Here is a 10872-nt window from a genome sequence, read left to right as displayed (position 1 = left end):
TAAGATCCAGAGAAATTTGTTGATGTAGTTCAATTTTTTTTGAAATATTACATGTTGTTGATGCGTAGAGGGTGGAACTAACGGCACACCAACTAAAGTGCATCGCTAGAGTTTGGTTCGACCAATGGAAAAGGAATAGGGTTGAGGATGCGCCAATAGTGATTTGGGTTGTGTTTGAAACTGTTCTCATGGGATGTTTTATTCCACGTGTGTAGCGAGAGGCAAAGATTAGAGAAATTCTAACCCTTAATTCGAAGTCTATGAGTGTTAATGAGTACAATTTAAAGTCTACACAACTTTTCGGCTATGCTCCGGAGATGGTTGTTAAGATGAGAAGCAAGATTAATTTACTTGTTGTTGGATTGTCTCGTCAGCCAAGCAAGGAAGGAAAGGCAACAATGTTTATAGGGGATATGGACATAGTAAGGATAATGATCCATGTACAACAAGTTGAGGAGGATAAGCTGAAGGATAGAGAATGGTTTAAGAATAAGAGGCCTAAGATATCAGGTACCAAGTTCAGGGAGCAAAAGAGTAGTATGAATTCTTCCTTCCAACAAAAACTAAAGGGACCTACTCCACAATCTTCTAGTTCCCTTGCACTTAGAAACAAAGGTGAGCATAACGGTCGGAGTTAACAACCCTTTAAATCTTGACGCACCATGTCTCAAGGTAGTGAGACGCAAAGAGGTAACTGGGCTCATACATGCTCTAGGTGTGGTAGAACCCACCTAGGTATTTTTCGTAAGGTCTCTAGTGGTTGTTTCAAGTGTGTTGAGACTGGCATTTCATACAAGAGTGTCCAAAGAACATGCAAGGAAATGGTACTGGCGGAGGAACAAACCGCTTGTATGTTATCAAAAATCCAGGAGCAAGAGGATTCACCAGATGTCGTCACTGGTATGATTCAAGTCTTTGACTTTACTGTTTATGCTTTGCTAGACCCAGGGGCGAGTTTATCTTATGTAACTTCATATGTTGCTATGAATTTTTATGTTATTGTGGGGCAACATAGTGAACCATAATGTGTTTCTACACCTATTGGTGATTCTATTCTAGCAGAAAAATTCTATCGTGATTGTACAATTTCCCGTCAATCACAAGAGTAGCATGGATGACTTAATTGAGTTAGATATGGTACAATATGTTGTCATTCTTAGTATGGACTTACTCATGCCTATTATGCATCAATAGATTTCAGCACTTGAGTAGTTAAGTTTCAGTTTCCTGTGAACCAGTTACAGAGTGGAAAAGCTTTTCAGCAGTGCCCATGGGTCGTTCCATTTGATACCTTAAGGCAAAGAAGTTAGTCTCAAAGGGTCGTGTCTATCACTTAGTCCGTAATGACTCAAGTGCCGAGATACCTCCTATTCAGTCAGTTTCAGTTTCACTAGTAAAGACTTTCTAGAAGTCTTTCCTGATGATCAACCTAGAGTCCCTCCCGAGAGAGAAATAGACATTGGCATAGACATCATCCCAGATACTCGTCCTATCTCTATTCCACCATATAGAATGACACTAGTAGAATTGAAAGAGCAATTGAAGTTTCAAGAGAAGGGTTTTATTTGACTAAATTAACTTAGGAGACAGTTAAGTTTCAATAGTTTAAAGCTTGTGAGAAAAGCTTTTAGGAATTGAAAAAGAAGTTGACTACTGCCCATTTTTGAATTTACCGGAAAGTACTCTAGTCTTTTTGGTGTATTGTGATGCATCTAGAGTTTGTTTGGGTTTTATGTTAATATAGAATGGCAAAGTTATATCTTATTCTTCAAAAAATTTAAAGGTTCATGAGAAAAATTATTCAACCCATGACTTAGAGTTGGTGGTTGTAGTATTTGCTTCAAAAGATGACATCATTATCTTAATAGTGTTCATGGAGACGTTTTCACTGATCCCAAGATTATTCGTCATGTTCTTAGTTAGAAAGAGCTTAATATCAAGAAAAGAACGTTGTTTATGGGTAGTACTGCCCATTTTGAGGAAGATAAGGAAGAGTTACCAAAGGAGGTGCATAGACTTGCACGATTAAAAGTCTGATTAATGAATTATATAGAAGTAAGAGTAGTGGTGGTGAATGGGTATGAATCATCATTAGTGTTTGAAGTAAAAGTCAAGAAAGACCAAGACCTTGTCTGAGGATAGGAAGAAGAGATACTCACATCTCTTCTAATCCAATGAAGTTCCAAATTAAAGTACTAATCCTTTTCTTGGCATTGTTATTAAGTTGGGATGTTTTGTTTATATTTTGCTATTGGGTGTATTAGCTGAACGTAAGATGTTACATCATAAGCCTAGTAACAAGTAATCTTATTCGAGGATGAATGTTCCAAAGGGGGGATACTTCTAATCCAAAGAAGTTCCAAATTAAGGTACTAATCCTTTTCTTGGCATTGTTATTAAGTTGGCATGTTTTGTTTATATTTTGCTATTGGGTGTATTAGCTGAACGTAAGATGTTACATCATAAGCCTAGTAACAAGTAATCTCATTCGAGGATGAATGTTCCCAAGGGGGGATACTTTAACATCTCGCAAATTGAGATAGCTAGGAAGAAAATTAGAAGTTGAAATAGTCACGTTTGGAATGATTTAAAATCTAAAATTTTTTCTTAAGTTGTGGAAAAGTTAGTTTTTGGTCAAGTTCAAACGGCCATAACATCTATCTCAGGTCGAGTTAGAGGTAGTTCTTAATATGGTAGGAAATCTTTTGGAGAGATATTTCCAACGTCGTCGAGTTTGCGTAATTTAGATTTCATATGAGTGAGTTATGCCTTTTGGAAGTTAAGTTGTTGGATAAAGGATAGTCCAATCCGGATTTGGGAAGGGCAAAGTTGTATTTTCCTTACTCAATCTTTTAAGTTCGTTTTGGGTAGTAAATTGGGGTCTTAACTCATCTTTTTCAATTCACACTTTCAGAAAACTAGTTAGGGTTTTGAGGGAAGGGAAAGAAGAGGAGAAAAGAGGAGAAAGGAGAAGAGGAAGCAAGAACGTTCAAGATCGTCGAAGATTGGCTTGTTGAATTCGTTGGGGATAATCCCTAAAACGGTATGTGAGATATTTTTGTGTTGGGTTAGTTCATTCAAACACTAACTTGTTCATTTCAGTTATATAGAGTAGATTGACTGATGAAAACCGAAGTTCTTGAGAAATATTGTTGAGTTATTATTGGTTGAGTTGTTACATGCCTAGTGTTGGTTTAATTTGTGTTTCTGGGCTTTTTTTTGAGTCTAATCTATTGGGTATTGACGGTATTAGTGATCCTAAGTTTTTGGGGAAAGATCCATGGAAGTTTAGAAGGTTTAGAGATGAAAAATAGAGGAGAAAAGTCGAAACGAACGTCTGTAGGGCTCTGGCGCCGCGCCACTCATAGACCCACATGATAGTCTCTATCTGTAGGGCTTTAGGGAGGGGAGACATTCAGAGCGCCCCAACTTGGCTTATGAAGTTTTGCGCCTGGCACCCGACATCTCTCAATGCGCCAATGACGCCAGTTCACCCCATTCATTCCCCATCTTTTCGTACTAGTTCCTACGTGATGAACCCATATTTCCTATTTGATTCCAACACTATAAGGTACGTCTAAACATCATGAAATCATCCATAAACATTAGATCATGAAACTTGAATCCATAATCCAAATCAAGGAAAGTTAAGATCAAAGTTAAAGAAGTTAACAGTCAAATCAAAGAAGTTAAGAAGCAAGTCAAAGCAAGTATTTAAAGTTTCCAAGAGTCTTTAACAAACATGTTAACTTTGCTTTTAGGATCAAGTTTCAAGATGAGTAAACATTAAAGAGTTGAGTTTATATCTCAAAAGATATAAGGGAACTAAGTAATTACTTAGAAAATTTATAAATGTTTTCACATTTAAGTTAAGAAGGAACTATTATCTCTAAAAGAGTTTTTAACAAGAAAAGGGAACATGATTCCATACTGTTTTTTAAAGCTAAGTGTTGAACAATTATATCAACCCAAAGAAAGGAAGTTATTTTAAAAGCATGAGCTAAAATACATTTTTAAGAGAATGATAGAGCAGCGATGTGGGGATGAGAGTTCATATTAGCTCAAGTCTCCATGTAACCATGTAGCCATCATGGGTATTAACGGGTCATACTTTTTAGATGATTACGTAAGTTAAGCTAGTGGATCCAATAAGTTAAGTAAGGTCCTATACCGATGGCAAGGTATAGGATGGTCCTTTGAAGCGTGAGGTAAAATGCTGAATCATCACTATAACTATTAAGTGACGGTTTTCTGTTAGAGAAACTCTCACAGTACCAATTGCATGGTTCCTCAAGGGGTTCGTCTAATTATGAATTGGGGTATTCGACTTCATTCATGCATTGTACAAGCAGACTTCGAGAGGAAGCATGAAATGTCTTTTAGTATGACTAAGAATTTACATCAGTTTATTTTGTATTTTTACATACATATCACTGTTATTTTGTATCTTTATATACACACAAAGTTTACATCATGGTTTAAACAACTTATCTTTATTTTGTACTTTCTTTTAAATTGCTTAGTATTGAAATGAGTTTAGTTGAGTATTCATGAGTTGAGCAAAGCCAAGGTAAGTTCATCTTATTCTTATCAAGCTTAAGTTGTTTTTAACATTCCAACTTGTATATTCGTACATTCAATGTTGTGTTATAGTTGGTCTGCATCGTATCGTGATGCAGATGGAGGTAATTACGATCGACATTCTAGCGCACGTTGATCCAGTGAGCAGTTCAGAATTAGTTGGTGAGCCTCTTTGCTTTCTGAAGGATCCATTTTTGTTGTTTTATCATTTAGTTCATTAGGATGTTGTGGGGTCTGTACCAACATCCACTGAGTTATTAGAGGCTTCATAGATAGTCAGTCAAATATTAGTTCTTTGTCATAATTTTTCTATTAACTTATTTTCTTATTTGAGTTGCCATTTTGATTAAGGTAAATGTTTATTTTTAAAAAATTTTGATTTTCAGTTCGAGACAGTTGAGTTGGTCAGCATCTTAATCCTTGTATTAATGGTTTAAGTCTTCTACTACGTTAAGTAAGTCATGTCAAGGGTTTTCTCAAGACCATCAATGGTCATTGGGTGTTGGCCATGTTCATGGTGTAGGGTCGGGAAGTGACACCTGCTCCTAGGATTTTTTTAAAAAAAAACTGACAAAAGGTACTAAATAACTCCTTACGCTTGTGTTCCAAAATGGAACACATTTTGGAGCTCGGAACATGGAAACAAACACCATACTACACTTAACTATTTAAAGAACAACATACAACCTAAGCCAGTTCTAAAATATAAGAAAATACCACAAATGAAGAGTCTTTGATACTTCCCAATAACACACCCACGTAGCCATACACTTTCTAAACATTGTGGACTTCAAATAACCCAAATAAGAAATATATCAGATAATAATGCACCAAAGGAAAATCCTACACTACACCATTTTAGGCCTAAAGCAACTCTAAGTCAAGACAACGCTTGTAAAGTGTTGCCTAAATCTTTTAAGGCTACACTTTTAAAGTGTAGCCTTAGCTTTTAGCTTTTGGCCACGATAATATTGGCAACACTTATAAAATGTGCTCTTTAGTAGTATAGACTACACTGTATAAGTGTTGTCATATCATAATATTATTAACCACACTTGTTTATCTAAATGACTACACTTTTAAAGTGATCTATTTTTATAATTATAAAAACAACACTTGCCAAGTGTAGCCTTGTAATTTTCACAAAAATATTTTTCTCCCTCCAACAAATTTAACTCTCCCTCCCAATTTTATTTGACCAAAAAAAATTGATAAACAATAATAAAAGCTCTCCAACTTTCTAAAAGAGATTCTAGTTGCCCTAAATCTGAAATATTGGAGACATTAAATACGTTTGTTTTTCATTAGCGGTGGAATCTCCATGGGATAGCTGTACAAGAACTTGCCATATCTCTCTCGTTCCTTCATATACTCATCCATCGTCTCTATAGTCTAAAATTTTGCAACCGGTGCTGCAATTTCAGAACAACATCGTTACTTCACAAATGGGGATTCTTTTTAATCCTTTCCAAGATAATTTTTACTATGACAGCTATGCATCTATGGTTCCACCAGTGACCCATTTATTTTAATTTGTTGATTTGAACTCTATCCCTACCTATGAGAAATTCGAATCTACTTCCAAAGATTAGAGTAAATTAGGTTGCGGCTGTTGTTGTTAGGATTTAAATTTTTCGTCATGTTTTCGAGAAGTGGGTTACCCATAATACTTTGCTTCGAAGGAAGAACATCTGGCTTCATTGAAACTGCTTCAGGTAGGGTTTCGATTTTCCCTCAAATTTTGGCAATTTCTGAATGTTTTGCTTTTCCACAACCTTTTGTCGTAATGCGTGTGTGGAAGAGGAGTTGTTCTCTTTGTGAATTTCTTTGGAGAATTTAAATTTCGAGTTAATTTTCTTCCAAATTTTTGATATGTTTTGACAAATTTTTATATGATTTTTCAGTAATTTCTGTTTCAACTAGTTTCTATTTGTAGGATTGAAACTTAAATTAAGAACCAGCAGTTTTAATTCGAGGTTTTGTCATATCTATATAGTGTAATAAAGTTTTTTTTTTTTCTTATGAACCTTCCTGGGGGAGCTTTGTCAATTTTTCTTTCATTAGTTTATACATTTGCAGAATTGGAACTTAAATTAAGAATCGATAGTTTTAATCTAGGTCTTCTCGTTTCTATGTAGTTTAATAGAGTTTGATTTTTTCTTGTTATGAACCTTCCTTGAGGATCTTTGTCACGAAGCATAGAGCAGCCAAAATGTGGCTAGCCCATATTAAAAAATGTTAAAATTGTTAGTACTTTAGGACATTTTTTAGAACAGTCAATAGTTAGTACTACAGGACATTCTTTGAACTTCTTTCATCAATTTATTTAGGGGTTGAGATTATGGCATTCTGGTGTTTCTCGAGTTTTTGCTTTCATTGTGTAGTATTCAGGTTAATGAGTTGTTCAAAACTCTAAAAGATCAGTTATATTCTCTTTTCGCAATTCTTATTTATGTGATAGCAAGGTTTATTTAGTTTTCAAGAGACTTAGAGAGATAGTGTGCACCTGTTTAATATAGTTGGAGAACATGTTCTGTTGCTCTGCTCTATTCAATATTGTTATCTTGAAAGGTTTACTATCTTTTTAATCAGTTTTATATTACAACTTACTATAAGGGCTACCAAATGAACAGGTTGAGCTAAAATTATGTTAGTTGAATGAGTTAAATCAACAAATGAGCGTGTGGTAACCCTAAAAGCTCATCTGATATTTGGATGGTATTCGATGGTGACTTGATACGCAATGTGGCTTAAATTTACCGAACACGCGCATGGTTTTGGTTTAGTATATTTTCATTGGCAGATGTCTTGTCCATAATAATTATATGCCTTCTGTTTTTCATTGTTGTATGGCATCTAACAATTCTTCAAAGTTGTAGAAAAAGATAAATAGTAACACATAGAGTGAATTAGGTTTTGCCTACTAATCTCAGAGAAAGAAAGCTCGGTTTCACTAGGTCACAGCCAAGTCAAGCTATGGTTCTTGGAGGGCCTTCAGTCCGTTTCTCATTACAGTTGGTAGGAACAACAAGTGGTTTTCTATTTGTGCGTTTAGTTTGAACAGTATATGATTGTTTTGTTGTGTGAAGGGATAAGTTTACTATTTATAGCAGTAGAAACAGTTGACAGGTTGTGATAGCAGAAACTTTGGTTTCTTTTCTCTCTAATCTGATCCCAACAAGATGAGAAAGTGAATTCTCAATTTGCATTGGATTTCCAGATTGGTTGATCAGGAACCATGGGCTTGTAGTGAATTTGAGTCGCACTAAAGGTCGAAACTTCAAGCTTTTTAGACACAAACTTTTTCTGCCTTTCATCTTTTTGATAATTATAGATTATTTATGGTGCATTGAAAAGTTTATTAGCATATTAAGGTGCACTTTTTTGTTTTAGAAGTCACCTGGCATTCGAATACTGTTATGGATATGTGGATTAATTTCTTACTTTATTCTTACAGTTTAGTACTGCTACTACTTATGATGCAGGATTCTCCTAGTGCTGCTCAGACTTCAGATTTAGCTTCCAACTCTTGAAACTAGAACTAGTGGGACACGACCACCTAGTGAAGTTGAAGGAAGATGTTACAACCATCGTTCAGTCTTGACAATTGCATTCCAGTTTATTTTTTAGAATAACTATCGAGAAAATATTGCTGCTATGGCTCGTAAATATGTATGAAGCGTTGTCGGCTCTGTTCAGAAGTTGCTATAGCTATTGCACCCTCTCAACTCTGCTCGCAGTTGACACCAAAATCTTTCTCTGGCTCACTGTAAACTGTCACTTTGGGGGATGAATTTGCAGTAACTATAAGTATGGGTTTTTAACTTCTATGTTCTTTGCAACAGTAATTCATAGTTATCTGAGTTTTGTACCACCAATTTGTGAACTTGTGATTCCTAATGTATGCCGATAAATATTTTCGTGTGTGTAGCATAGTATGAATGAAAGGTTATCCATTTATTTTCAAAACTGAAGCCAATCTGATTCATTTGCACCCTTCTATTAAGAAATGTGGAACAACCCATCCCTTAACTCGCAACTTGATGTACTCATGGAACACTTTTAACATTTTCCCTAGTTTCTGTACCTGGTTTTATTGATTTAATGTATTTCAGAAATCATACTGGTGGAGAAATGCTACAGGTGAATTCTCAAGCTACTGGTGATGATGTTCTGAAGCAATTATACCATCATACTGATTCAATAATGTGTTGCACCGTCAAAATGAATGTCAGTTTTGGCATGTTATTGTTGCAGGATGAATTGGAGGCAGAACTTGAAGAATTAGAAGAGTAGCTACTTCAATCAGTAGCTACTGTTCCTGCTGCTCCAGATCATGTTCCTGCAGGGAAGCAGCCTACTTGGCCCATTCTTTAGAACTGTACAGGTGAAGAACATGAGCTTGGTGCGTTGCAAGTAGAAATGGCTCTTTGAGCTAGTATGCCTATGACTTTTAACTAGTAACTTACTGATTGGTGAAATGTGAGGTCCTGTGTTTAAAAGATTCCACCAAAAAAGATGCAAACATTATTTGATATGAATTGTTGGAGTCCTTGCTTCCATTTGCATATTGTGTATCTAGTAGTATTTACAATCATTTGGTTTAGATTACTTGGATGAAAATGCCAGTATGCAATTGCTATATATGATCCTTTATTGGTTTATGATCATATTTGTTTTTCTGAAGGCATTATCACAGGTAGCTTACATATAGAGACTGCTCGTACGCATGTCAGAAAAATACTTAAAATGCTTTCACGTTTCTCCTTGCTATGGAAACTCATTTTTGTTGTTGTACTCGTTATAAAACATATGGATTGAGAACATTTGCAGGGTGCGTGGAACATATTGCAGCTACCATAAGCAGGTAACCAATTTACTCTATATTAAGTCTGCTTGGTTGCTCGCTCCGCCCTCTTCATGTTCTCTTTAACTGAAACTTGATTTATTAGCGAAAGAAAATAACAAACTGATTGTTGTAATGTTAGTTGTTCCTTCAGAAAACATATGAGAAATGATCCTCGAGCATAAGGGCTCAACTCAAAGGCGGGTGAGTGCTTTAACTTATCAACCTCTTTAACAAAGTCATTTTTATAATGACGACGATACAGAAGATGAAAACAATGAACATGGTTTCCTTCTAATGTTTGATTTGTTGATCGTGATTTATTTCTAAGTTTTAATTTTATTTTGAATGTGTAGGAAAGTGTTGGCAATTCATTCGATTGATTAAGGTAGATGATGAAGATCTTTTGACTATTGTAGAAGTTTTAATATATTATACTTGGTTTTGTGAAATTTATTGGTAGTACATAAATTATTGCTTTATAGGTATGTCTAGTACAAGACAAATTGTTTTTTATTTAATGTTTATTGCAGATCTGTATAGTTAATTTAATGCATATTTAATGTGAAACAATATTCTCATGTTTCAATTACAAACTTTTGGCATCTAAATATTTTTATTGAAATAACATTGCAACCCTTCAAAGGTGTTGTCCAAGGGACGCTAATTGTGTAGCTTATTAATTGGATATTTTCATATGTATATTGGCAAAGACTACACTTCAAACTGTTGTTATTGATAAGCTAGGAAACGCCATGCTTTAGAAGTCTTGCCAATAAAGAAGCAAAGGCTACGCTTAAAAGTGTAGTTGTAGGAGATAGAAATGTTGCTATAAGAGGTAATGCAAAGTGTGGCCTTATCACTTTTTTGGCCACACTTTTCAAGTGTAGCTGATATGACCACACTTGGAAAGCGTGGCCTAAAGTCTAAGGTAACGCTGCTTTATGCAACCCCCATAAAAGTGTAGCCTAAAGTCGAAAAATGTGGCCTTTAATCGAAGGCTACACTTTTTGATAGTTTAGGCCACACTTTTCTAGTGTGGTTGAAGGCATAAAATGTTGTAGTGCTAATTCCTTGTTGATCAAAGTTGATCTATAAATAAAGACTAGTCAAAAATCCTTCTTTGCGAATGCGGTTAGAGGGGCAGCAAACATGGAGGAACAATAATTAACCCTTTGAAAATGCAATGAAGGCTCCAAAAATTCTAAAAGTAAATAACTAGAGCCACGTAAACGCGACAAGGACCCCATAAGCACAGAGAAGAGGGAACTATCCAATTATCAATGAGCATAGGCCAGGTGTACATAATGACCAGATTCAGTGATCTCTTTGAATGTAAAGGAAAAATATTTTTATCATACCTGCTTGTAACACCCAAACAAAAATTTGAACTAAGACTCGAACTGTTCTTCGTAATGTGTGAGATTTACCATGGAATTGAAATT

The 10872-nt window shown here is 35.3% G+C and overlaps 1 protein-coding gene and 1 long non-coding RNA gene across 4 annotated transcripts; both read left to right on the top strand.

The window, feature by feature from the left end:
• The first annotated feature begins 317 nt into the window (after positions 1-317).
• Positions 318-1025, top strand: LOC107030190. Its single transcript, XM_015231562.1, has 2 exons — positions 318-615; positions 736-1025. The coding sequence occupies exons 1-2, from the start codon at positions 318-320 to the stop codon at positions 1023-1025; spliced, it is 588 nt and encodes a 195-aa protein (XP_015087048.1).
• A 4730-nt stretch (positions 1026-5755) lies between these two features.
• Positions 5756-10002, top strand: LOC107029500. 3 transcript variants are annotated; one of them, XR_001458014.2, is made up of 4 exons: positions 5757-6296; positions 8067-9448; positions 9570-9631; positions 9784-10002. It is a non-coding gene; the product is annotated as an uncharacterized LOC107029500 (long non-coding RNA). The 3 variants fall into 3 exon arrangements; XR_001458012.2 differs by having other exon boundaries at positions 5756-6296; positions 8067-9631; XR_001458013.2 differs by having other exon boundaries at positions 5758-6296; positions 9570-10002.
• The last annotated feature ends 870 nt before the right edge of the window (positions 10003-10872 follow it).

The sequence above is a fragment of the Solanum pennellii genome, chromosome 9 (assembly GCF_001406875.1).
Source record: "Solanum pennellii chromosome 9, SPENNV200".
In the NCBI taxonomy this organism is placed as follows: Eukaryota; Viridiplantae; Streptophyta; class Magnoliopsida; order Solanales; family Solanaceae; genus Solanum; species Solanum pennellii.
Note: the sequence above shows the minus strand (reverse complement) of the source record. Positions and strands in the feature narration are given on the sequence as shown.